The 26783-nt window shown below is 53.5% G+C and overlaps 1 protein-coding gene across 1 annotated transcript in view; it reads right to left on the reverse strand.

The window, feature by feature from the left end:
- LOC148136433 (CD209 antigen-like protein C) overlaps window positions 1-26783 on the reverse strand; it is a 201340-nt gene that overhangs the window by 13820 nt on the left and 160737 nt on the right. The window contains exon 2 of the mRNA XM_087983248.1: window positions 2446-2565. Coding sequence (XP_087839374.1) covers window positions 2446-2565 — 120 coding nt within the window. The remainder of the gene's footprint in view (window positions 1-2445; window positions 2566-26783) is intronic.

Here is a 26783-nt window from a genome sequence, read left to right on the forward strand (position 1 = left end):
GAAGCCTGGTATCTGTGATGTTGGGGACCACTGGATCATCCACAGCCTTATCTTTCACACTGATGTGCTGGGCTCTTCCATCACTGAGGATGGGGATATGTGTGGAGGTTCCTCCTCGAGTGAGTAGTTTAATCATCCACCACTGTTCACGGCTGGATGTAGCAGGATTGCAGAGCTTCGATCTGATCCGTTCGTCATGGGATCGCTTGGTTCTGTCTCTCACTTGCTGCTTATGCTGTTTGGTAGCTACACCAGGTTGGCACCTCATCTCCAGGTATGCCTGATGCTGCTCCTGGCATGCCCTCCTGCACTCCCCATTGAACCAGGATTGACCCCCCTGGCGTGATGGTAATGGTTGAGTGGGGGATATGTCGGGCCTTGAGGTTTCAGATTGTGCTGGAGTACAGTTCTGCAGCTGTTGATGACCCACAGTGTCTCATGGATGCCCCGTCCTGAGTTGCTCAATCGGTTGAAAGTCTGTCCCATTTAGCACGGTGATAGTGCCACACAACACGCTGGAGGGTATTCTCAATGTGAGGGTGGGACTTTGTCTCCTTACCGGTCACTCTAACCGCTCCTGTCCTGGATAGCTGGCAGATTGGTAAGGACGAGGTCAGGTATGTTTTGCTCCCGTCTCATTCTGAACAACCTCAGCTTCAATTTCACTCCCTTGCTCCAAACTAAAAGTGTGGCTCCAAGGTATCCACCTGGGGCTCTCAGTCATGATGGCCAGTTTGGGGGGGATGTATGGAGCATTAATTAATCCAGTCCGATCCGGTAACCCAGCCTGATCTCTTTCTCCTGGATCTGCCTGACGATATCAATTCCCCGAGCTGTTCCCGATAGAACATTTCATTGCCTTATTTCCATTCTCTCCCTTTCGTCCAACTTCACCTGATCACTTTGGACCAGACTCCCCCTCCCCCTCCCCCCCCACCCCACACAGTTTGGCTCTGGAATTCTTTCAAATCAGGAACTGCAACCTGATTTTGAGATTGCTGATGTCCATTCCTGTGTTTCTAATTTTGTGAGTTACTTTTCAGAGCATGGCTCACTCAGGGAGTAAACCCATAGCCAGTGTTACTGACCCTCCTGGATCTATTGTAGAGATCGTCATGGGCTCTGTCCATCTCACAGCTAATTAATGCTCAAGGTAAGGCACTGAGGATTATGAAACTAATGAAAAAATTGTCATCTCTCAACACTTGGTGACAGAATTAAATATCTGTGACCCTCATGTCATATAATACTCATACAGTCATCTTCACGCGGGCTGAACAGAGTGAGAAATGCTACAATCAAACATTCTTTCCCTGTTCGCAGAGTACTGACTGGTCATACAGTTTCTCTCACTGTTCAGACTTCCAGACTATCCGCAAGTCAATGACCTTATGGAATGATTCCTCCGAGGACCTGAGGAGGATGAGGAAAGTCCCCATCCCCAGGGCACAGCTCTCACCAAATATTTCCCAACAGGTTATGGAGTTGCTCACCAGAGTGGGGGTAAGGGGGGAAAGGTTACACAGAGAAGGTGAGTATCAAATGACAACAGGGAACGTGTAAACTTCCCATGACTCACAGGGAGAAAAGACAATCCCAGCAGAGGGATCTATGGGTTAATGTTGCAGGGCAACATCAGGAAAGGGAGGTTAATTCATGAGTAGATTATCCTTGGAGCATCAATCAAATGAGTCCATGTAGCTTTTGATCATAGCTAGAAAAACTATGCATTCAAACATATTTAAACAGGAACCATATAGCGAGATCCCATCTGCCCCTATTTGATTAATTCTCAATTTTACTTCATTGAAGAAATAAAGCGTTCTCACATTTATCCTTCTTTTGGGAACTGTTCACATGGAGAAGACATGTCAGCATTTCCAGTGGGTTCGAACCCGACAGGATAACATCGTGCTCAGAGAAAGTGAGGACTGCAGATTCTGGAGATTTTTCATAGTCGAGAATATGGTGCTGGGAAAGCACAGTAGGTCAGGTAGTATCTGAGGAGCAGGAGAATTGATGTTTCGGGCATAAGTTCTTCATCAGGAATGATAGTGCTGCTGATTTAATTCAGCCACACCAGCTCCGTGTTAGAGAATGCAGCTCCTGCTGTGCTGGGTGGGGAACAGTCAGCTTGGAATAAGGAACAATACTGGGAAAGAGAACAGGAGAAACTGAACAGTGCTATTCCATCTCATTACTGCCAGAAATGACTATCACCCCCTCCAAAGTTCAGTCTAATTTCCTTTCAGATTAGCGTTTCTATACTCACAATGTGGAAATGCTAACTACCATAAAATGTCAGATGACTGATGTGTTATTCCTCACTCCATTCCTGAATTAATAACACCAGCAATAAGAAAGGCTGAGGCAGGAATATCTCAATTTATCCTTGTTAACGGTTATGCTTTTTTGACAAGTCCCATAAAGGATGACAAAACTTACATAGTTTAAACACAGTGCCTAGGATCACCACAGACAGCAGGATGGAGACACCCAGGAGAACGTAGATCACCAGAGGTGACCATTTTCTTTGGATAAGTTCTCTTGACCAGCCACGATACTCTGTAATGTGTAACGGAAAGTCACCAATGAGACAGTTCAGGGAACCATTTTACGAAGAGGACTTTAAACCTTCACTTAAATGATTCTGAAGAAGAGGGGGAGGGGCCAACCGTTAATGGAAGTTATTGAAGCTTGTACACAAACACATAAAGGACAAAGTAGCCTGTGGATCACATCCCCAAGCATCCACTCCCTCTACCACAGACACACACGGGCAGCACTGTGTACTATCTACGAGATGTACTGCAGGAATTCAGCAAACATCCTCAGGCAGCACCTTCCAAACCCTCACCACCTCCATCTAGAAGGACCAGGGCAGCAGATACATGGGAACGCCACCCCCCGCAAGTTCTCCTCTGAACCATGCACCATCCTGACAGAAATATACCATCATCCCTTCACTGACACTGAGTGAAAATCCTGGAACTCTCTCCCTAAGGGCATTGTACATCAACCGACAACACTTGGACTATAGTGATTTCAAGAAGGCAGCTCTCCCCACCTTATCAAGGAGCAACTAGGGACAGGGTAATAAATGCTGGGCCCAGCCAGCGACCCCCACATCCCAGGAGTGAATAAACAAAACACGTGTTTCTTCAATTTGAGAACATTCAGGAACAGTAGCTTGAAGATCTAAACTGAGCAATAAATGGAAGTGATGTCAGTTATGGACAACAGACACATGGGGCAGACCTTGTAAGGCCCTGAAGGCCTTAGATAATGGAGAGAAGTCTGGGACAATGATGGGAAAAGGCCACTGAGACTTCTCTCAATGTTGGGAGGAATTTGTTGTGTTTTTCTCCTGGAGTTCCAGACATGTGGTTCTCAATAAGGAACAGCAAGGTGCCTCGAAATGGGGATTACTGCTTGTCATCAACTTCATTAACATTGGCTCTCACATCATTCATATCTGAGTTCCTGTCCTACCATCTGCCGAATAGAAACTATGTCCCTCCCTACTATCACCTGATGAAGGAGCGTCGCTCCGAAAGCTAGTGTGCTTCCAATTAAACCTGTTGGACTATAACCTGGTGTTGTGTGATTTTTAACTATGTCCCTCCCTGCCGTCCCCCTTCACGGTTTGATCCTGCAGCACTGGCCTTTGATGAGAGGGGCTCTGCTTGTCACTGGCCACTCGGGTGGTTCCTTTCTTCCTGCTGGAGGAACAGGAAGAATGTTTAATGTCCTCGTTGTTCAGTCACTATGTCTGACACCTGCACACACAAGATGGGTGCTGGAGGAAAATAAACACGACTGCTGTGAGGTGAAAAGATAAAATAAGAAAATAAAGGAAAGGAAAATAGAAACTGTGAGCCAGGAATCTTGAGGGACAGGATGTACATGTGTTTGGAAAAGCAAGGACTGATTAGGGATAGTCAACATAGCGTTATGCATGGGAAATCATGTCTCACAAACTTGAATGAGTTTATTGAAGAATTAACAAAGAGCATTGATGAGGGCAGAGTGGTAGATGTGATCTATATGGACTTCAGTAAGGCGCTTGGCAAGGTTCCCCATGGGAGACTGATTAGATTGGATTCCCTACAGTGTGGAAACAGGCCCTTCGGTCCAACAAGTCCACACCGACCCTCCGAAGACCCACCCAGACCCATTTCCCTCTGACTAATGCACCTAACACTATGGGCAATTTAGCATGGCCACTCCACCTTACCTGCACATCTTTGGACTGTGGGAGGAAACTGGAGCACCCGGAGGAAACCCACACAGACACGGGGAGAACGTGCAAACTCCACACAGACAGTCACCCAAGGCTGGAATCGAACGTGGGACCCTGGTGCTGTGAGACAGCAGTGCTAACCACTGAGCCACCATGCCACCCCATTTAGCAAGGTTAGATCTCACGGAATAAAGGAAGAACTCGCCATTTGGATACAGAACTGGCTCAAAGTAGAAGACAGAGGGTGGTGGTGGAGGGTTATTTTTCAGACTGGAGGCCTGTGACCAGTGGAGTGCCACAAGGATCCGTGCTGGGCCCTCTACTTTTTGGCATTTACATAAATGATTTGGATGTGAGCATAAGAGGTACAGTTAGTAAGTTTGCAGATGACACCAAAATTGGAGGTGTAGTGGACAGCAAAGAAGATTACCTTGGATTACAACAGGATCTGGACCAGATGGGCCAATGGGCTGAGAAGTGGCAGATGGAGTTTAATTCAGAAAAATGCGAGGTGCTGCATTTTGGGAAAGCAAATCTTAGCAGGACTTATACACTTATTAGTAAGGTCCTAGAGAGTGTTACTGAATAAAGAGACCTTGGAGGGCAGGTTCATAGCTTCTTGAAAGTGGAGTCGCAGTGAAGTTTGTTATGCTTTCTTTTATTGGTCAAGTATTGAGTACAGGAGTTGAGTACAGGTTATGTTGCGGCTGTACAAGACATTGGTTAGGCCACTGTTGGAATATTGCATGCAATTCTGGTCTCCTTCCTATCAAAAAGATGTTGTAAAACTTGAAAGGGTTCATAAAAGATTTACAAGGATGTTGCCAGGGTTTGAGCTATAGGGAGAGGCTGAACAGGCTGGGGCTGTTTTCCCTGGAGCGTCGGAGGCTGAGGGGTGACCTTAGAGAGGTTTACAAAATTATGAGGGGCATGGATAGGATAAATAGCCAAAGTCTTTTCCCTGGGATTGGGAGTCCAGAACTAGAGGGCATAGGTTTAGGGTGAGAGGGGAAAGATATAAAAGAGACCTAAGGGGCAACCTTTTCATGCAGAGGATGTATGTGTATGGATTAAGCTGCCATAGGAAGTGATGGAGGCTGGTACAATTGCAAAATTTAAAAGGCATCTGAATGGGTATATGAATAGGAAGAGTTTGGAGGGATATGGGCCTGGTGTTGGCAGGTGGGACTAGATTGGGTTGGGATATCTGGGCAGCATGGATGGGTTGGGCTGAAGGATCTGTTTCCATACTGTACATCTCGATGACTCTATGATTCTAATTCCCAAAATGGAATCCGAGTGTGAAATCCGACATCTCTGACCCACTGCTTGTTCCTCCAAAACCCTTGGCTTCCTGGCACCAGCATCTGTGGATACCCTCCAAGAGCAGTGACAGCACACACCTCCAGTGTGCCCGCATCTGTGTGACCGTGTATGTGTGCCCACATCTGTGCCTGCGTCTCTGCTCCCATGTCTGTATGACTGTGCCTGTATGCCAGTGTCTGTGTGCCTATGTCTGTGTGCCAGTCTGTGTGGCTGTGTCTGTGCTCCCCTTCCTGTGTTCCTGTCTGTGTGCCAGTGTCTCTGTCCCAGTGTCTGTGTGCCCATTTCTGTGTGCCAGTGTCTGTGTTCCCATGTCTGTGTGTCAGTGTCTGCATGCCCATGTCTGTGTGCCAGTGTTTGCGTGCCGGTGTCTGTGTGCCAGTGTCTGTGTTACCATGACTGTGTGTCAGTATCTGTGTGTCCATGTCAGTGTGCCAGTGTCTGTGTGCCGGTATCTGTGTGCCGGTATCTGTGTTCCCGTGTCTGTGTTCCCGTGTCTGTGTTCCCGTGTCTGTGTTCCCGTGTCTGTGTGCCGGTATCTGTGTTCCTGTGTCTGTGTTACCGTGTCTGTGTGCCCATGTCTGTGTTCCTGTGTCTGTGTTCCCGTGTCTGTGTTCCTGTGTCTGTGTGCCCATGTCTGTGTGCCCATGTCTATGTTCCCGTGTCTGTGTTACTGTATCTGTGTTCCTGTGTCTGTGTTCCCGTGTCTGTGTTCCTGTGTCTGTGTTCCTGTGTCTGTGTGCCCGTGTCTGTGTTCCTGTGTCTGTGTTCCTGTGTCTGTGTTCCTGTGTCTGTGTTCCCATGTCTGTGTGCCCGTGTCTGTGTTCCTGCATCTGTGTGCCCATGTCTGTGTTCCCGTGTCTGTGTTCCCGCGTCTGTGTGCCGGCATCTGTGTTCCCGTGTCTGTGTTCCCGTGCCTGTGTGCCCATATCTGTGTTCCCGTGTCTGTATTCCCGTGTCTGTGTGCCGGTATCTGTGCTCCCGTGTCTGTGTGCCCGTGTCAGTGTGCCCATGTCTCTGCTCCCATGTCTGTGCGCCCGTGTCTGTGTGCTGGTATCGGTGTTTCCATGTCTGTGTTCCCATGTCTGTGTTCCTGTGCCTGTGTGCCCATGTCTGTGTTCCCGTGTCTGTGTTCCTGTGTCTGTGTGCCCGTGTCTGTGTCCCTGTGTCTGTGTGCCAATGTCTGTGTTCCCGTGTCTTTGTTCCTGTGTCTGTGTTCCTGTGTCTGTGTGCCCATGTCTCTGCTCCCATGTCTGTGCGCCCGTGTCTCTGTGCTGTTGTCTGTGTTCCCGTGTCTGTGTGCTGTTGTCTGTGTTCCCGTGTCTGTGTGCTGGTATCTGTGTTCCCATGTCTGTGTTCCCGTGTCTGTGTTCCTGTGTCAGTGTGCCCATGTCTGTGTTCCCGTGTCTGTGTTCCTGTGTCTGTGTGCCCATGTCTGTGTTCCTGCATCTGTGTGCCCATGTCTGTGTTCCCGTGTCTGTGTTCCTGTGTCTGTGTGCCGGTATCTGTGTTCCCGTGTCTGTGTGCCCATGTCTGTGTTCCCATATCTCTGCTCCCATGCCTGTGTTCCCATGTCTGTGTGCCCATGTCTGTGTGCCCATGTTTGTGTCCCCGTGTCTGTGTTCCTGTGTCTGTGTGCCCATGTCTCTGCTCCCATGTCTGTGCGCCCGTGTGTGTGATGTTGTCTGTGTTCCCGTGTCTGTGTTCCTTTGTCTGTGTGCCCGTGTCTGTGTTCCCGTGTCTGTGTGCTGTTGTCTGTGTTCCCGTGTCTGTGTTCCTGTATCTGTGTTCCCGTATCTCTGTGCCGGCATCTGTGTTCCCGTGTCTGTGTGCCCATGTCTGTGTTCCTGTGTCTGTTTACCTGTGTCTGTGGGCCGGTATCTGTGTTCCCGTGTCTGTGTGCCCGTGTCTGTGTTCCCGTGCCTCTGCTCCCATGCCTGTGTTCCCATGTCTGTGTTCCCATGACTGTGTTCCTGTGTTTGTGTTCCCGTGTCTATGTGCTGTTGTCTGTGTTCCCGTGTCTGTGTGCTGGTATCTGTGTTCCCATGTCTGTGTTCCCGTGTCTGTGTTCCTGTGTCAGTGTGCCCATGTCTGTGTTCCCGTGTCTGTGTTCCTGTGTCTGTGTGCCCGTGTCTGTGTTCCTGTGTCTGTGTTCCTGTGTCTGTGTTCCTGTGTCTGTGTTCCCATGTCTGTGTGCCCGTGTCTGTGTTCCTGCATCTGTGTGCCCATGTCTGTGTTCCCGTGTCTGTGTTCCCGCGTCTGTGTGCCGGCATCTGTGTTCCCGTGTCTGTGTTCCCGTGCCTGTGTGCCCATATCTGTGTTCCCGTGTCTGTATTCCCGTGTCTGTGTGCCGGTATCTGTGCTCCCGTGTCTGTGTGCCCGTGTCAGTGTGCCCATGTCTCTGCTCCCATGTCTGTGCGCCCGTGTCTGTGTGCTGGTATCGGTGTTTCCATGTCTGTGTTCCCATGTCTGTGTTCCTGTGCCTGTGTGCCCATGTCTGTGTTCCCGTGTCTGTGTTCCTGTGTCTGTGTGCCCGTGTCTGTGTCCCTGTGTCTGTGTGCCCATGTCTGTGTTCCCGTGTCTTTGTTCCTGTGTCTGTGTTCCTGTGTCTGTGTGCCCATGTCTCTGCTCCCATGTCTGTGCGCCCGTGTCTCTGTGCTGTTGTCTGTGTTCCCGTGTCTGTGTGCTGTTGTCTGTGTTCCCGTGTCTGTGTGCTGGTATCTGTGTTCCCATGTCTGTGTTCCCGTGTCTGTGTTCCTGTGTCAGTGTGCCCATGTCTGTGTTCCCGTGTCTGTGTTCCTGTGTCTGTGTGCCCGTGTCTGTGTTCCTGCATCTGTGTGCCCATGTCTGTGTTCCCGTGTCCTTGTTCCTGTGTCTGTGTGCCGGTATCTGTGTTCCCGTGTCTGTGTGCCCATGTCTGTGTTCCCATGTCTCTGCTCCCATGCCTGTGTTCCCATGTCTGTGTGCCCATGTCTGTGTGCCCATGTTTGTGTCCCCGTGTCTGTGTTCCTGTGTCTGTGTGCCCATGTCTCTGCTCCCATGTCTGTGCGCCCGTGTGTGTGATGTTGTCTGTTTTCCCGTGTATGTGTTCCTGTGTCTGTGTGCCCGTGTCTGTGTTCCCGTGTCTGTGTGCTGTTGTCTGTGTTCCCGTGTCTGTGTTCCTGTATCTGTGTTCCCGTATCTCTGTGCCGGCATCTGTGTTCCCGTGTCTGTGTGCCCATGTCTGTGTTCCTGTGTCTGTTTACCTGTGTCTGTGGGCCGGTATCTGTGTTCCCGTGTCTGTGTGCCCGTGTCTGTGTTCCCGTGCCTCTGCTCCCATGCCTGTGTTCCCATGTCTGTGTTCCCATGACTGTGTTACTGTGTTTGTGTTCCCGTGTCTGTGTGCTGTTGTCTGTGTTCCCGTGTCTGTGTGCTGGTATCTGTGTTCCCATGTCTGTGTTCCCGTGTCTGTGTTCCTGTGTCAGTGTGCCCATGTCTGTGTTCCCGTGTCTGTGTTCCTGTGTCTGTGTGCCCGTGTCTGTGTTCCTGTGTCTGTGTCCCCCTGTCTGTGTTCCTGTGTCTGTGTGCCGGTATCTGTGTTCCCGTGTCTGTGTGCCCGTGTCTGTGTTCCCGTGCCTCTGCTCCCATGCCTGTGTTCCCATGTCTGTGTTCCCATGACTGTGTTCCTGTGTTTGTGTTCCCGTGTCTGTGTGCTGTTGTCTGTGTTCCCGTGTCTGTGTGCTGGTATCTGTGTTCCCATGTCTGTTTTCCCGTGTCTGTGTTCCTGTGTCAGTGTGCGCATGTCTGTGTTCCCGTGTCTGTGTTCCTGTGTCTGTGTGCCCGTGTCTGTGTTCCTGCATCTGTGTGCCCATGTCTGTGTTCCCGTGTCTGTGTTCCTGTGTCTGTGTGCCGGTATCTGTGTTCCCGTGTCTGTGTGCCCATGTCTGTGTTCCCATGTCTCTGCTCCCATGCCTGTGTTCCCATGTCTGTTTGCCCATGTCTGTGTGCTCATGTCTGTGTCCCCGTGTCTGTGTTCCTGTGTCTGTGTGCCCATGTCTCTGCTCCCATGTCTGTGCGCCCGTGTGTGTGTGATGTTGTCTGTGTTCCCGTGTCTGTGTTCCTGTGTCTGTGTGCCCGTGTCTGTGTTCCCGTGTCTGTGTGCTGTTGTCTGTGTTCCCGTGTCTGTGTTCCCGTATCTGTGTTCCCGTATCTCTGTGCCGGCATCTGTGTTCCCGTGTCTGTGTGCCCATGTCTGTGTTCCTGTGTCTGTTTACCTGTGTCTGTGTGCCGGTATCTGTGTTCCCGTGTCTGTGTGCCCGTGTCTGTGTTCCTGTGCTTCTGCTCCCATGCCTGTGTTCCCATGTCTGTGTTCCCATGACTGTGTTCCTGTGTCTGTGTGCCCGTGTCTGTGTTCCTGTGTCTATGTTCCCGTGTCTGTGTTCCAGTGTCTGTGTTCCTGTGTCTGTGTGCCCATGTCTGTCTTCCCATGTCTATGTTCCCGTGTCTGTGTGCCGGTATCTGTGTTCCCGTGTCTGTGTGCCGGTATCTGTGCTCCCATGTCTGTGTGCCCGTGTCTGTGTGCCCCTGTCTGTGTGCCCATGTCTCCGCTCCCATGTCTGTGCGCCCGTGTCTGTGTGCTGTTGTCTGTGTTCCCGTGTCTGTGTTCCTGTGTCTGTGTGCCCGTGTCTGTGTTCCTGTGTCTGTGTTCCTGTGTCTGTGTTCCTGTGTCTGTGTGCCGGTATCTGTGTTCCTGCATCTGTGTGCCCATGTCTGTGTTCCCGTGTCTGTGTTCCCGCGTCTGTGTGCCGGCATCTGTGTTCCCGTGTCTGTGTTCCCGTGCCTGTGTGCCCATATCTGTGTTCCCGTGTCTGTATTCCCGTGTCTGTGTGCCGGTATCTGTGCTCCCGTGTCTGTGTGCCCGTGTCAGTGTGCCCATGTCTCTGCGCCCGTGTCTGTGTGCTGGTATCGGTGTTTCCATGTCTGTGTTCCCATGTCTGTGTTCCTGTGCCTGTGTGCCCATGTCTGTGTTCCCGTGTCTGTGTTCCTGTGTCTGTGTTCCCGTGTCTGTGTCCCTGTGTCTGTGTGCCCATGTCTGTGTTCCCGTGTCTTTGTTCCTGTGTCTGTGTTCCTGTGTCTGTGTGCCCATGTCTCTGCTCCCATGTCTGTGCGCCCGTGTCTCTGTGCTGTTGTCTGTGTTCCCGTGTCTGTGTGCTGTTGTCTGTGTTCCCGTGTCTGTGTGCTGGTATCTGTGTTCCCATGTCTGTGTTCCCGTGTCTGTGTTCCTGTGTCAGTGTGCCCATGTCTGTGTTCCCGTGTCTGTGTTCCTGTGTCTGTGTGCCCGTGTCTGTGTTCCTGTGTCTGTGTTCCCGTGTCTGTGTGCCGTTATTTGTGCTCCCGTGTCTCTGCTCCCATGTCTCTGCTCCCATGTCTGTGTTCCCGTGTCTGTGTTCCCGTGTCTGTGTGCCCGTGTCTGAGTGCCGGTATCTGTGTTCCCGTGTCTGTGTTCCCGTGTCTGTGTGCCGTTATCTGTGCTCCCGTGTCTCTGCTCCCATGTCTCTGCTCCCATGTCTATGCGCCCGTGTCTGTGTGCTGTTGTCTGTGTTCCCGTGTCTGTGTTCCTGTGTCTGTGTTCCTGTGTCTGTGTGCCCGTGTCTGTGTTCCTGTGTCTGTGTGCCCATTTCTGTGTTCCCGTGTCTGTGTTCCCGTGTCTGTGTGCCGGTATCTGTGTTCCCGTGTCTGTGTGCCGGTAACTGTGTTCCCGTGTCTGTGTGCCCGTGTCTGTGTTCACATGTCTCTGCTCCCATGTCTGTGCGCCCGTGTCTGTGTGCCCGTGTCTGTGTTCCTGCATCTGTGTGCCCATGTCTGTGTTCCCGTGTCTGTGTTACTGTGTCTGTGTGCCGGTATCTGTGTTCCCGTGTCTGTGTGCCCATGTCTGTGTTCCCATGTCTCTGCTCCCATGCCTGTGTTCCCATGTCTGTTTGCCCATGTCTGTGTGCTCATGTCTGTGTCCCCGTGTCTGTGTTCCTGTGTCTGTGTGCCCATGTCTCTGCTCCCATGTCTGTGCGCCCGTGTGTGTGTGATGTTGTCTGTGTTCCCGTGTCTGTGTTCCTGTGTCTGTGTGCCCGCGTCTGTGTTCCCGTGTCCGTGTGCTGTTGTCTGTGTTCCCGTGTCTGTGTTCCCGTATCTGTGTTCCCGTATCTCTGTGCCGGCATCTGTGTTCCCGTGTCTGTGTGCCCATGTCTGTGTTCCTGTGTCTGTTTACCTGTGTCTGTGTGCCGGTATCTGTGTTCCCGTGTCTGTGTGCCCGTGTCTGTGTTCCTGTGCTTCTGCTCCCATGCCTGTGTTCCCATGTCTGTGTTCCCATGACTGTGTTCCTGTGTCTGTGTGCCCGTGTCTGTGTTCCTGTGTCTATGTTCCCGTGTCTGTGTTCCTGTGTCTGTGTTCCTGTGTCTGTGTGCCCATGTCTGTCTTCCCATGTCTGTGTTCCCGTGTCTGTGTGCCGGTATCTGTGTTCCCGTGTCTGTGTGCCGGTATCTGTGCTCCCATGTCTGTGTGCCCGTGTCTGTGTGCCCCTGTCTGTGTGCCCATGTCTCCGCTCCCATGTCTGTGCGCCCGTGTCTGTGTGCTGTTGTCTGTGTTCCCGTGTCTGTGTTCCTGTGTCTGTGTGCCCGTGTCTGTGTTCCTGTGTCTGTGTTCCTGTGTCTGTGTTCCTGTGTCTGTGTGCCGGTATCTGTGTTCCTGCATCTGTGTGCCCATGTCTGTGTTCCCGTGTCTGTGTTCCCGCGTCTGTGTGCCGGCATCTGTGTTCCCGTGTCTGTGTTCCCGTGCCTGTGTGCCCATATCTGTGTTCCCGTGTCTGTATTCCCGTGTCTGTGTGCCGGTATCTGTGCTCCCGTGTCTGTGTGCCCGTGTCAGTGTGCCCATGTCTCTGCTCCCATGTCTGTGCGCCCGTGTCTGTGTGCTGGTATCGGTGTTTCCATGTCTGTGTTCCCATGTCTATGTTCCTGTGCCTGTGTGCCCATGTCTGTGTTCCCGTGTCTGTGTTCCTGTGTCTGTGTGCCCGTGTCTGTGTCCCTGTGTCTGTGTGCCCATGTCTGTGTTCCCGTGTCTGTGTGCTGTTGTCTGTGTTCCTGTGTCTGTGTGCCCATGTCTCTGCTCCCATGTCTGTGCGCCCGTGTCTCTGTGCTGTTGTCTGTGTTCCCGTGTCTGTGTGCTGTTGTCTGTGTTCCCGTGTCTGTGTGCTGGTATCTGTGTTCCCATGTCTGTGTTCCCGTGTCTGTGTTCCTGTGTCAGTGTGCCCATGTCTGTGTTCCCGTGTCTGTGTTCCTGTGTCTGTGTGCCCGTGTCTGTGTTCCTGTGTCTGTGTTCCCGTGTCTGTGTGCCGTTATTTGTGCTCCCGTGTCTCTGCTCCCATGTCTCTGCTCCCATGTCTGTGTTCCCGTGTCTGTGTTCCCGTGTCTGTGTGCCCGTGTCTGAGTGCCGGTATCTGTGTTCCCGTGTCTGTGTTCCCGTGTCTGTGTGCCGTTATCTGTGCTCCCGTGTCTCTGCTCCCATGTCTCTGCTCCCATGTCTGTGCGCCCGTGTCTGTGTGCTGTTGTCTGTGTTCCCGTGTCTGTGTTCCTGTGTCTGTGTTCCTGTGTCTGTGTGCCCGTGTCTGTGTTCCTGTGTCTGTGTGCCCATTTCTGTGTTCCCGTGTCTGTGTTCCCGTGTCTGTGTGCCGGTATCTGTGTTCCCGTGTCTGTGTGCCGGTAACTGTGTTCCCGTGTCTGTGTGCCCGTGTCTGTGTTCACATGTCTCTGCTCCCATGTCTGTGCGCCCGTGTCTGTGTGCTGTTGTCTGTGTTCCTGTGTCTGTGTGCCCATGTCTGTGTTCCCATGTCTGTGTTCCTGTGTCTGTGTGCCCGTGTCTGTGTTCCTTTGTCTGTGTGCCCATGTCTGTGTTCCCATGTCTGTGTTCCTGTGTCTGTGTGCCGGTATCTGTGTTCCAGTGTCTGTGTTCCCGTGTCTGTGTTCCCGTGTATGTGTGCCGGTATCTGTGCTCCCGTGTCTGTGTGCCTGTGTCTGTGTGCCCATGTCTCTGCTCCCATGTCTGTGCGCCCGTGTCTGTGTGCTGTTGTCTGTGTTCCCTTGTCTGTGTGCTGGTATCTGTGTTCCCATGTCTGTGTTCCTGTGTCTGTGTTCCTATGTCTGTGTGCCCATGTCTGTGTTCCCGTGTCTGTGTTCCCATGTCTGTGTGCCCGTGTCTGTGTTCCTATGTCTGTGTTCCCCTGTCTGTGTTCCTGTGTCTGTGTGCCGGTATCTGTGTTCCCGTGTCTGTGTGCCCGTGTCTGTGTTCCCATGTCTCTGCTCCCATGCCTGTGTTCCCATGTCTGTGTTCCCATGTCTGTGTTCCTGTGTCTGCGTTCCTGTGTCTGTGTTCCTGTGTCTGTGTGCCGGTATCTGTGTTCCCGTGTCTGTGTGCCCATGTCTGTGTTCCCATGTCTGTTTACCTTTGTCTGTGTGCTGGTATCTGTGTTCCCGTGTCTGTGTTCCTGTGTCTGTGTGCCGGTATCTGTGTTCCCGTGTCTGTGTGCTGTTGTCTGTGTTCCCGTGTCTGTGTGCCCATGTCTGTGTTCCCATGTCTCTGCTCCCATGCCTGTTTTCCCATGTCTGTGTTCCCGTGTCTGTGTTCCTGTGTCTGTGTGCCGGTATCTGTGTTTCCGTGTCTATGTGCTGTTGTCTGTGTTCCCGTGTCTGTGTTCCCGTGTCTGTGTTCCCATGTCTCTGCTCCCATGCCTGTGTTCCCATGTCTGTGTTCCCATGTCTTTGTTCCCATGTCTGTGTTCCTGTGTCTGTGTGCCCGTGTCTGTCTTCCCGTGTCTGTGTTCCTGTGTCTGTGTGCCCGTGTCTGTGTTCCTGTGTCTGTGTTCCCGAGTCTGTGTGCCGTTATTTGTGCTCCCGTGTCTCTGCTCCCATGTCTCTGCTCCCATGTCTGTGTTCCCGTGTCTGTGTGCCCGTGTCTGAGTGCCGTTGTCTGTGTTCCCGTGTCTGTGTTCCCGTGTCTGTGTGCCGTTATCTGTGCTCCCGTGTCTCTGCTCCCATGTCTGTGCGCCCGTGTCTGTGTGCTGTTGTCTGTGTTCCCGTGTCTGTGTTCCTGTGTCTGTGTTCCTGTGTCTGTGTGCCCGTGTCTGTGTTCCTGTGTCTGTGTGCTCATTTCTGTGTTCCCGTGTCTGTGTTCCCGTGTCTGTGTGCCGGTATCTGTGTTCACGTGTCTGTGTGCCGGTATCTTTGTTCCCGTGTCTGTGTGCCCGTGTCTGTGTTCACATGTCTCTGCTCCCATGTCTGTGCTCCCGTGTCTGTGTGCTGTTGTCTGTGTTCCTGTGTCTGTGTGCCCATGTCTGTGTTCCCATGTCTGTGTTCCTGTGTCTGTGTGCCCGTGTCTGTGTTCCTTTGTCTGTGTGCCCATGTCTGTGTTCCCGTGTCTGTGTTCCTGTGTCTGTGTGCCGGTATCTGTGTTCCAGTGTCTGTGTTCCCGTGTCTGTGTTCCCTTGTCTGTGTGCCGGTATCTGTGTTCCCGTGTCTGTGTGCCTGTGTCTGTGTGCCCATGTCTCTGCTCCCATGTCTGTGCGCCCGTGTCTGTGTGCTGTTGTCTATGTTCCCTTGTCTGTGTGCTGGTATCTGTGTTCCCATGTCTGTGTTCCTGTGTCTGTGTTCCTATGTCTGTGTACCCATGTCTGTGTTCCCGTGTCAGTGTTCCCATGTCTGTGTGCCCGTGTCTGTGTTCCTGTGTCTGTGTTCCCCTGTCTGTGTTCCTGTGTCTGTGTGCCGGTATCTGTGTTCCCCTGCCTGTGTGCCCGTGTCTGTGTTACCATGTCTCTGCTCCCATGCCTGTGTTCCCATGTCTGTGTTCCCATGTCTGTGTTCCTCTGTCTGTGTGCCCGTGTCTGTGTTCCCGTGTCTGTGTTCCTGTGTCTGTGTGCCCATGTCTCTGCTCCCATGTCTGTGCGCCCGTGTCTGTGTGCTGTTGTCTGTGTTCCCGTGTCTGTGTTCCTGTATCTGTGTGCTCGTGTCTGTGTTCCCGTGTCTGTGTTCCTGTGTCTGTGCTCCCGTATCTGTGTGCCGGCATCTGTGTTCCCGTGTCTGTGTGCCCATATCTGTGTTCCCGTGTCTGTTTACCTGTGTCTGTGTGCCAGCATCTGTGTTCCCATGTCTGTGTGCCCATGTCTGCGTTCCTGTGTCTGTATTCCTGTGTCTGTGTGCCCGTGTCTGTGTTCCCGTGTCTCTGCTCCCATGCCTGTGTTCCCATGTCTGTGTTCCCATGACTGTGCTCCTGTGTCTGTGTGCCCGTGTCTGTGTTCCCGTGTCTGTGTTCCTGTGTCTGTGTGCCCGTGTCTGTGTTCCCGTGTCTGTGTGCCCGTGTCTGTGTTCCCGTGTCTGTGTTCCCGTATCTGTGTGCCGGCATCTGTGTTCCCGTGTCTGTGTGCCCATATCTGTGTTCCCGTGTCTGTTTACCTGTGTCTGTGTGCCGGTATCTGTGTTCCCATGTCTGTGTGCCCATGTCTGCGTTCCTGTGTCTGTGTTCCTGTGTCTGTGTGCCCGTGTCTGTGTTCCCGTGTCTCTGCTCCCATGCCTGTGTTCCCATGTCTGTGTTCCCATGACTGTGTTCCTGTGTCTGTGTGCCCGTGTCTGTGTTCCCGTGTCTGTGTTCCTGTGTCTGTGTGCCCGTGTCTGTGTTCCCGTGTCTGTGTGCCCGTGTCTGTGTTCCTGTGCTTCTGCTCCCATGCCTGTGTTCCCATGACTGTGTTCCTGTGTCTGTGTGCCCGTGTCTGTGTTCCTGTGTCTATGTTCCCGTGTCTGTGTTCCTGTGTCTGTGTTCCTGTGTCTGTGTGCCCATGTCTGTCTTCCCATGTCTGTGTTCCCGTGTCTGTGTGCCGGTATCTGTGTTCCCGTGTCTGTGTGCCGGTATCTGTGCTCCCATGTCTGTGTGCCCGTGTCTGTGTGCCCCTGTCTGTGTGCCCATGTCTCCGCTCCCATGTCTGTGCGCCCGTGTCTGTGTGCTGTTGTCTGTGTTCCCGTGTCTGTGTTCCTGTGTCTGTGTGCCCGTGTCTGTGTTCCTGTGTCTGTGTTCCTGTGTCTGTGTTCCTGTGTCTGTGTGCCGGTATCTGTGTTCCTGCATCTGTGTGCCCATGTCTGTGTTCCCGTGTCTGTGTTCCCGCGTCTGTGTGCCGGCATCTGTGTTCCCGTGTCTGTGTTCCCGTGTCTCTGCTCCCATGCCTGTGTTCCCATGTCTGTGTTCCCATGACTGTGTTCCTGTGTCTGTGTGCCCGTGTCTGTGTTCCCGTGTCTGTGTTCCTGTGTCTGTGTGCCCGTGTCTGTGTTCCCGTGTCTGTGTGCCCGTGTCTGTGTTCCTGTGCTTCTGCTCCCATGCCTGTGTTCCCATGACTGTGTTCCTGTGTCTGTGTGCCCGTGTCTGTGTTCCTGTGTCTATGTTCCCGTGTCTGTGTTCCTGTGTCTGTGTTCCTGTGTCTGTGTGCCCATGTCTGTCTTCCCATGTCTGTGTTCCCGTGTCTGTGTGCCGGTATCTGTGTTCCCGTGTCTGTGTGCCGGTATCTGTGCTCCCATGTCTGTGTGCCCGTGTCTGTGTGCCCCTGTCTGTGTGCCCATGTCTCCGCTCCCATGTCTGTGCGCCCGTGTCTGTGTGCTGTTGTCTGTGTTCCCGTGTCTGTGTTCCTGTGTCTGTGTGCCCGTGTCTGTGTTCCTGTGTCTGTGTTCCTGTGTCTGTGTTCCTGTGTCTGTGTGCCGGTATCTGTGTTCCTGCATCTGTGTGCCCATGTCTGTGTTCCCGTGTCTGTGTTCCCGCGTCTGTGTGCCGGCATCTGTGTTCCCGTGTCTGTGTTCCCGTGCCTGTGTGCCCATATCTGTGTTCCCGTGTCTGTATTCCCGTGTCTGTGTGCCGGTATCTGTGCTCCCGTGTCTGTGTGCCCGTGTCAGTGTGCCCGTGTCAGTGTGCCCATGTCTCTGCTCCCATGTCTGTGCGCCCGTGTCTGTGTGCTGGTATCGGTGTTTCCATGTCTGTGTTCCCATGTCTATGTTCCTGTGCCTGTGTGCCCATGTCTGTGTTCCCGTGTCTGTGTTCCTGTGTCTGTGTGCCCGTGTCTGTGTCCCTGTGTCTGTGTGCCCATGTCTGTGTTCCCGTGTCTGTGTGCTGTTGTCTGTGTTCCTGTGTCTGTGTGCCCATGTCTCTGCTCCCATGTCTGTGCGCCCGTGTCTCTGTGCTGTTGTCTGTGTTCCCGTGTCTGTGTGCTGTTGTCTGTGTTCCCGTGTCTGTGTGCTGGTATCTGTGTTCCCATGTCTGTGTTCCCGTGTCTGTGTTCCTGTGTCAGTGTGCCCATGTCTGTGTTCCCGTGTCTGTGTTCCTGTGTCTGTGTGCCCGTGTCTGTGTTCCTGTGTCTGTGTTCCCGTGTCTGTGTGCCGTTATTTGTGCTCCCGTGTCTCTGCTCCCATGTCTCTGCTCCCATGTCTGTGTTCCCGTGTCTGTGTTCCCGTGTCTGTGTGCCCGTGTCTGAGTGCCGGTATCTGTGTTCCCGTGTCTGTGTTCCCGTGTCTGTGTGCCGTTATCTGTGCTCCCGTGTCTCTGCTCCCATGTCTCTGCTCCCATGTCTGTGCGCCCGTGTCTGTGTGCTGTTGTCTGTGTTCCCGTGTCTGTGTTCCTGTGTCTGTGTTCCTGTGTCTGTGTGCCCGTGTCTGTGTTCCTGTGTCTGTGTGCCCATTTCTGTGTTCCCGTGTCTGTGTTCCCGTGTCTGTGTGCCGGTATCTGTGTTCCCGTGTCTGTGTGCCGGTAACTGTGTTCCCGTGTCTGTGTGCCCGTGTCTGTGTTCACATGTCTCTGCTCCCATGTCTGTGCGCCCGTGTCTGTGTGCTGTTGTCTGTGTTCCTGTGTCTGTGTGCCCATGTCTGTGTTCCCATGTCTGTGTTCCTGTGTCTGTGTGCCCGTGTCTGTGTTCCTTTGTCTGTGTGCCCATGTCTGTGTTCCCATGTCTGTGTTCCTGTGTCTGTGTGCCGGTATCTGTGTTCCAGTGTCTGTGTTCCCGTGTCTGTGTTCCCGTGTATGTGTGCCGGTATCTGTGCTCCCGTGTCTGTGTGCCTGTGTCTGTGTGCCCATGTCTCTGCTCCCATGTCTGTGCGCCCGTGTCTGTGTGCTGTTGTCTGTGTTCCCTTGTCTGTGTGCTGGTATCTGTGTTCCCATGTCTGTGTTCCTGTGTCTGTGTTCCTATGTCTGTGTGCCCATGTCTGTGTTCCCGTGTCTGTGTTCCCATGTCTGTGTGCCCGTGTCTGTGTTCCTATGTCTGTGTTCCCCTGTCTGTGTTCCTGTGTCTGTGTGCCGGTATCTGTGTTCCCGTGTCTGTGTGCCCGTGTCTGTGTTCCCATGTCTGTGTTCCTTTGTCTGTGTGCCCATGTCTGTGTTCCCATGTCTGTGCGCCCGTGTCTGTGTGCTGTTGTCTGTGTTCCTGTGTCTGTGTGCCCATGTCTGTGTTCCCATGTCTGTGTTCCTGTGTCTGTGTGCCCGTGTCTGTGTTCCTTTGTCTGTGTGCCCATGTCTGTGTTCCCATGTCTGTGTTCCTGTGTCTGTGTGCCGGTATCTGTGTTCCAGTGTCTGTGTTCCCGTGTCTGTGTTCCCGTGTATGTGTGCCGGTATCTGTGCTCCCGTGTCTGTGTGCCTGTGTCTGTGTGCCCATGTCTCTGCTCCCATGTCTGTGCGCCCGTGTCTGTGTGCTGTTGTCTGTGTTCCCTTGTCTGTGTGCTGGTATCTGTGTTCCCATGTCTGTGTTCCTGTGTCTGTGTTCCTATGTCTGTGTGCCCATGTCTGTGTTCCCGTGTCTGTGTTCCCATGTCTGTGTGCCCGTGTCTGTGTTCCTATGTCTGTGTTCCCCTGTCTGTGTTCCTGTGTCTGTGTGCCGGTATCTGTGTTCCCGTGTCTGTGTGCCCGTGTCTGTGTTCCCATGTCTCTGCTCCCATGCCTGTGTTCCCATGTCTGTGTTCCCATGTCTGTGTTCCTGTGTCTGCGTTCCTGTGTCTGTGTTCCTGTGTCTGTGTGCCGGTATCTGTGTTCCCGTGTCTGTGTGCCCATGTCTGTGTTCCCATGTCTGTTTACCTTTGTCTGTGTGCTGGTATCTGCGTTCCCGTGTCTGTGTTCCTGTGTCTGTGTGCCGGTATCTGTGTTCCCGTGTCTGTGTGCTGTTGTCTGTGTTCCCGTGTCTGTGTGCCCATGTCTGTGTTCCCATGTCTCTGCTCCCATGCCTGTTTTCCCATGTCTGTGTTCCCGTGTCTGTGTTCCTGTGTCTGTGTGCCGGTATCTGTGTTTCCGTGTCTATGTGCTGTTGTCTGTGTTCCCGTGTCTGTGTTCCCGTGTCTGTGTTCCCATCTCTCTGCTCCCATGCCTGTGTTCCCATGTCTGTGTTCCCATGTCTTTGTTCCCATGTCTGTGTTCCTGTGTCTGTGTGCCCGTGTCTGTCTTCCCGTGTCTGTGTTCCTGTGTCTGTGTGCCCGTGTCTGTGTTCCTGTGTCTGTGTTCCCGAGTCTGTGTGCCGTTATTTGTGCTCGCGTGTCTCTGCTCCCATGTCTTTGCTCCCATGTCTGTGTTCCCGTGTCTGTGTGCCCGTGTCTGAGTGCCGGTGTCTGTGTTCCCGTGTCTGTGTTCCCGTGTCTGTGTGCCGTTATCTGTGCTCCCGTGTCTCTGCTCCCATGTCTGTGCGCCCGTGTCTGTGTGCTGTTGTCTGTGTTCCCGTGTCTGTGTTCCTGTGTCTGTGTTCCTGTGTCTGTGTGCCCGTGTCTGTGTTCCTGTGTCTGTGTGCTCATTTCTGTGTTCCCGTGTCTGTGTTCCCGTGTCTGTGTGCCGGTATCTGTGTTCACGTGTCTGTGTGCCGGTATCTTTGTTCCCGTGTCTGTGTGCCCGTGTCTGTGTTCACATGTCTCTGCTCCCATGTCTGTGCTCCCGTGTCTGTGTGCTGTTGTCTGTGTTCCTGTGTCTGTGTGCCCATGTCTGTGTTCCCATGTCTGTGTTCCTGTGTCTGTGTGCCCGTGTCTGTGTTCCTTTGTCTGTGTGCCCATGTCTGTGTTCCCGTGTCTGTGTCCCTGTGTCTGTGTGCCGGTATCTGTGTTCCAGTGTCTGTGTTCCCGTGTCTGTGTTCCCTTGTCTGTGTGCCGGTATCTGTGCTCCCGTGTCTGTGTGCCTGTGTCTGTGTGCCCATGTCTCTGCTCCCATGTCTGTGCGCCCGTGTCTGTGTGCTGTTGTCTATGTTCCCTTGTCTGTGTGCTGGTATCTGTGTTCCCATGTCTGTGTTCCTGTGTCTGTGTTCCTATGTCTGTGTACCCATGTCTGTGTTCCCGTGTCAGTGTTCCCATGTCTGTGTGCCCGTGTCTGTGTTCCTGTGTCTGTGTTCCCCTGTCTGTGTTCCTGTGTCTGTGTGCCGGTATCTGTGTTCCCCTGCCTGTGTGCCCGTGTCTGTGTTACCATGTCTCTGCTCCCATGCCTGTGTTCCCATGTCTGTGTTCCCATGTCTGTGTTCCTCTGTCTGTGTGCCCGTGTCTGTGTTCCCGTGTCTGTGTTCCTGTGTCTGTGTGCCCATGTCTCTGCTCCCATGTCTGTGCGCCCGTGTCTGTGTGCTGTTGTCTGTGTTCCCGTGTCTGTGTTCCTGTATCTGTGTGCTCGTGTCTGTGTTCCCGTGTCTGTGTTCCTGTGTCTGTGCTCCCGTATCTGTGTGCCGGCATCTGTGTTCCCGTGTCTGTGTGCCCATATCTGTGTTCCCGTGTCTGTTTACCTGTGTCTGTGTGCCAGCATCTGTGTTCCCATGTCTGTGTGCCCATGTCTGCGTTCCTGTGTCTGTATTCCTGTGTCTGTGTGCCCGTGTCTGTGTTCCCGTGTCTCTGCTCCCATGCCTGTGTTCCCATGTCTGTGTTCCCATGACTGTGCTCCTGTGTCTGTGTGCCCGTGTCTGTGTTCCCGTGTCTGTGTTCCTGTGTCTGTGTGCCCGTGTCTGTGTTCCCGTGTCTGTGTGCCCGTGTCTGTGTTCCCGTGTCTGTGTTCCCGTATCTGTGTGCCGGCATCTGTGTTCCCGTGTCTGTGTGCCCATATCTGTGTTCCCGTGTCTGTTTACCTGTGTCTGTGTGCCGGTATCTGTGTTCCCATGTCTGTGTGCCCATGTCTGCGTTCCTGTGTCTGTGTTCCTGTGTCTGTGTGCCCGTGTCTGTGTTCCCGTGTCTCTGCTCCCATGCCTGTGTTCCCATGTCTGTGTTCCCATGACTGTGTTCCTGTGTCTGTGTGCCCGTGTCTGTGTTCCCGTGTCTGTGTTCCTGTGTCTGTGTGCCCGTGTCTGTGTTCCCGTGTCTGTGTGCCCGTGTCTGTGTTCCTGTGCTTCTGCTCCCATGCCTGTGTTCCCATGACTGTGTTCCTGTGTCTGTGTGCCCGTGTCTGTGTTCCTGTGTCTATGTTCCCGTGTCTGTGTTCCTGTGTCTGTGTTCCTGTGTCTGTGTGCCCATGTCTGTCTTCCCATGTCTGTGTTCCCGTGTCTGTGTGCCGGTATCTGTGTTCCCGTGTCTGTGTGCCGGTATCTGTGCTCCCATGTCTGTGTGCCCGTGTCTGTGTGCCCCTGTCTGTGTGCCCATGTCTCCGCTCCCATGTCTGTGCGCCCGTGTCTGTGTGCTGTTGTCTGTGTTCCCGTGTCTGTGTTTCTGTGTCTGTGTGCCCGTGTCTGTGTTCCTGTGTCTCTGTTCCTGTGTCTGTGTTCCTGTGTCTGTGTGCCGGTATCTGTGTTCCTGCATCTGTGTGCCCATGTCTGTGTTCCCGTGTCTGTGTTCCCGCGTCTGTGTGCCGGCATCTGTGTTCCCGTGTCTGTGTTCCCGTGCCTGTGTGCCCATATCTGTGTTCCCGTGTCTGTATTCCCGTGTCTGTGTGCCGGTATCTGTGCTCCCGTGTCTGTGTGCCCGTGTCAGTGTGCCCATGTCTCTGCTCCCATGTCTGTGCGCCCGTGTCTGTGTGCTGGTATCGGTGTTTCCATGTCTGTGTTCCCATGTCTATGTTCCTGTGCCTGTGTGCCCATGTCTGTGTTCCCGTGTCTGTGTTCCTGTGTCTGTGTGCCCGTGTCTGTGTCCCTGTGTCTGTGTGCCCATGTCTGTGTTCCCGTGTCTGTGTGCTGTTGTCTGTGTTCCTGTGTCTGTGTGCCCATGTCTCTGCTCCCATGTCTGTGCGCCCGTGTCTCTGTGCTGTTGTCTGTGTTCCCGTGTCTGTGTGCTGTTGTCTGTGTTCCCGTGTCTGTGTGCTGGTATCTGTGTTCCCATGTCTGTGTTCCCGTGTCTGTGTTCCTGTGTCAGTGTGCCCATGTCTGTGTTCCCGTGTCTGTGTTCCTGTGTCTGTGTGCCCGTGTCTGTGTTCCTGTGTCTGTGTTCCCGTGTCTGTGTGCCGTTATTTGTGCTCCCGTGTCTCTGCTCCCATGTCTCTGCTCCCATGTCTGTGTTCCCGTGTCTGTGTTCCCGTGTCTGTGTGCCCGTGTCTGAGTGCCGGTATCTGTGTTCCCGTGTCTGTGTTCCCGTGTCTGTGTGCCGTTATCTGTGCTCCCGTGTCTCTGCTCCCATGTCTCTGCTCCCATGTCTGTGCGCCCGTGTCTGTGTGCTGTTGTCTGTGTTCCCGTGTCTGTGTTCCTGTGTCTGTGTTCCTGTGTCTGTGTGCCCGTGTCTGTGTTCCTGTGTCTGTGTGCCCATTTCTGTGTTCCCGTGTCTGTGTTCCCGTGTCTGTGTGCCGGTATCTGTGTTCCCGTGTCTGTGTGCCGGTAACTGTGTTCCCGTGTCTGTGTGCCCGTGTCTGTGTTCACATGTCTCTGCTCCCATGTCTGTGCGCCCGTGTCTGTGTGCTGTTGTCTGTGTTCCTGTGTCTGTGTGCCCATGTCTGTGTTCCCATGTCTGTGTTCCTGTGTCTGTGTGCCCGTGTCTGTGTTCCTTTGTCTGTGTGCCCATGTCTGTGTTCCCATGTCTGTGTTCCTGTGTCTGTGTGCCGGTATCTGTGTTCCAGTGTCTGTGTTCCCGTGTCTGTGTTCCCGTGTATGTGTGCCGGTATCTGTGCTCCCGTGTCTGTGTGCCTGTGTCTGTGTGCCCATGTCTCTGCTCCCATGTCTGTGCGCCCGTGTCTGTGTGCTGTTGTCTGTGTTCCCTTGTCTGTGTGCTGGTATCTGTGTTCCCATGTCTGTGTTCCTGTGTCTGTGTTCCTATGTCTGTGTGCCCATGTCTGTGTTCCCGTGTCTGTGTTCCCATGTCTGTGTGCCCGTGTCTGTGTTCCTATGTCTGTGTTCCCCTGTCTGTGTTCCTGTGTCTGTGTGCCGGTATCTGTGTTCCCGTGTCTGTGTGCCCGTGTCTGTGTTCCCATGTCTCTGCTCCCATGCCTGTGTTCCCATGTCTGTGTTCCCATGTCTGTGTTCCTGTGTCTGCGTTCCTGTGTCTGTGTTCCTGTGTCTGTGTGCCGGTATCTGTGTTCCCGTGTCTGTGTGCCCATGTCTGTGTTCCCATGTCTGTTTACCTTTGTCTGTGTGCTGGTATCTGCGTTCCCGTGTCTGTGTTCCTGTGTCTGTGTGCCGGTATCTGTGTTCCCGTGTCTGTGTGCTGTTGTCTGTGTTCCCGTGTCTGTGTTCCCATGTCTGTGTTCCCATGTCTCTGCTCCCATGCCTGTTTTCCCATGTCTGTGTTCCCGTGTCTGTGTTCCTGTGTCTGTGTGCCGGTATCTGTGTTTCCGTGTCTATGTGCTGTTGTCTGTGTTCCCGTGTCTGTGTTCCCGTGTCTGTGTTCCCATGTCTCTGCTCCCATGCCTGTGTTCCCATGTCTGTGTTCCCATGTCTTTGTTCCCATGTCTGTGTTCCTGTGTCTGTGTGCCCGTGTCTGTCTTCCCGTGTCTGTGTTCCTGCGTCTGTGTGCCCGTGTCTGTGTTCCTGTGTCTGTGTTCCCGAGTCTGTGTGCCGTTATTTGTGCTCCCGTGTCTCTGCTCCCATGTCTCTGATCCCATGTCTGTGTTCCCGTGTCTGTGTGCCCGTGTCTGAGTGCCGGTGTCTGTGTTCCCGTGTCTGTGTTCCCGTGCCTGTGTGCCGTTATCTGTGCTCCCGTGTATCTGCTCCCATGTCTGTGCGCCCGTGTCTGTGTGCTGTTGTCTGTGTTCCCGTGTCTGTGTTCCTGTGTCTGTGTTCCTGTGTCTGTGTGCCCGTGTCTGTGTTCCTGTGTCTGTGTGCTCATTTCTGTGTTCCCGTGTCTGTGTTCCCGTGTCTGTGTGCCGGTATCTGTGTTCACGTGTCTGTGTGCCGGTATCTTTGTTCCCGTGTCTGTGTGCCCGTGTCTGTGTTCACATGTCTCTGCTCCCATGTCTGTGCTCCCGTGTCTGTGTGCTGTTGTCTGTGTTCCTGTGTCTGTGTGCCCATGTCTGTGTTCCCATGTCTGTGTTCCTGTGTCTGTGTGCCCGTGTCTGTGTTCCTTTGTCTGTGTGCCCATGTCTGTGTTCCCGTGTCTGTGTTCCGGTGTCTGTGTGCCGGTATCTGTGTTCCAGTGTCTGTGTTCCCGTGTCTGTGTTCCCTTGTCTGTGTGCCGGTATCTGTGCTCCCGTGTCTGTGTGCCTGTGTCTGTGTGCCCATGTCTCTGCTCCCATGTCTGTGCGCCCGTGTCTGTGTGCTGTTGTCTATGTTCCCTTGTCTGTGTGCTGGTATCTGTGTTCCCATGTCTGTGTTCCTGTGTCTGTGTTCCTATGTCTGTGTACCCATGTCTGTGTTCCCGTGTCAGTGTTCCCATGTCTGTGTGCCCGTGTCTGTGTTCCTGTGTCTGTGTTCCCCTGTCTGTGTTCCTGTGTCTGTGTGCAGGTATCTGTGTTCCCGTGCCTGTGTGCCCGTGTCTGTGTTACCATGTCTCTGCTCCCATGCCTGTGTTCCCATGTCTGTGTTCCCATGTCTGTGTTCCTCTGTCTGTGTGCCCGTGTCTGTGTTCCCGTGTCTGTGTTCCTGTGTCTGTGTGCCCATGTCTCTGCTCCCATGTCTGTGCGCCCGTGTCTGTGTGCTGTTGTCTGTGTTCCCGTGTCTGTGTTCCTGTATCTGTGTGCTCGTGTCTGTGTTCCCGTGTCTGTGTTCCTGTGTCTGTGCTCCCGTATCTGTGTGCCGGCATCTGTGTTCCCGTGTCTGTGTGCCCATATCTGTGTTCCCGTGTCTGTTTACCTGTGTCTCTGTGCCAGCATCTGTGTTCCCATGTCTGTGTGCCCATGTCTGCGTTCCTGTGTCTGTATTCCTGTGTCTGTGTGCCCGTGTCTGTGTTCCCGTGTCTCTGCTCCCATGCCTGTGTTCCCATGTCTGTGTTCCCATGACTGTGCTCCTCTGTCTGTGTGCCCGTGTCTGTGTTCCCGTGTCTGTGTTCCTGTGTCTGTGTGCCCGTGTCTGTGTTCCCGTGTCTGTGTGCCCGTGTCTGTGTTCCCGTGTCTGTGTTCCCGTATCGGTGTGCCGGCATCTGTGTTCCCGTGTCTGTGTGCCCATATCTGTGTTCCCGTGTCTGTTTACCTGTGTCTGTGTGCCGGTATCTGTGTTCCCATGTCTGTGTGCCCATGTCTGCGTTCCTGTGTCTGTGTTCCTGTGTCTGTGTGCCCGTGTCTGTGTTCCCGTGTCTCTGCTCCCATGCCTGTGTTCCCATGTCTGTGTTCCCATGACTGTGTTCCTGTGTCTGTGTGCCCGTGTCTGTGTTCCCGTGTCTGTGTTCCTGTGTCTGTGTGCCCGTGTCTGTGTTCCCGTGTCTGTGTGCCCGTGTCTGTGTTCCTGTGCTTCTGCTCCCATGCCTGTGTTCCCATGACTGTGTTCCTGTGTCTGTGTGCCCGTGTCTGTGTTCCTGTGTCTATGTTCCCGTGTCTGTGTTCCTGTGTCTGTGTTCCTGTGTCTGTGTGCCCATGTCTGTCTTCCCATGTCTGTGTTCCCGTGTCTGTGTGCCGGTATCTGTGTTCCCGTGTCTGTGTGCCGGTATCTGTGCTCCCATGTCTGTGTGCCCGTGTCTGTGTGCCCCTGTCTGTGTGCCCATGTCTCCGCTCCCATGTCTGTGCGCCCGTGTCTGTGTGCTGTTGTCTGTGTTCCCGTGTCTGTGTTCCTGTGTCTGTGTGCCCGTGTCTTTGTTCCTGTGTCTGTGTTCCTGTGTCTGTGTGCCCATGTCTCTGCTCCCATGTCTGTGCGCCCGTGTCTCTGTGCTGTTGTCTGTGTTCCCGGGTCTGT

This window comes from Chiloscyllium plagiosum, unplaced genomic scaffold (assembly GCF_037043375.1).
Source record: "Chiloscyllium plagiosum isolate Xiang-an unplaced genomic scaffold, Cpla_swu_hap1 HiC_scaffold_45, whole genome shotgun sequence".
Classification (NCBI taxonomy): Eukaryota; Metazoa; Chordata; class Chondrichthyes; order Orectolobiformes; family Hemiscylliidae; genus Chiloscyllium; species Chiloscyllium plagiosum.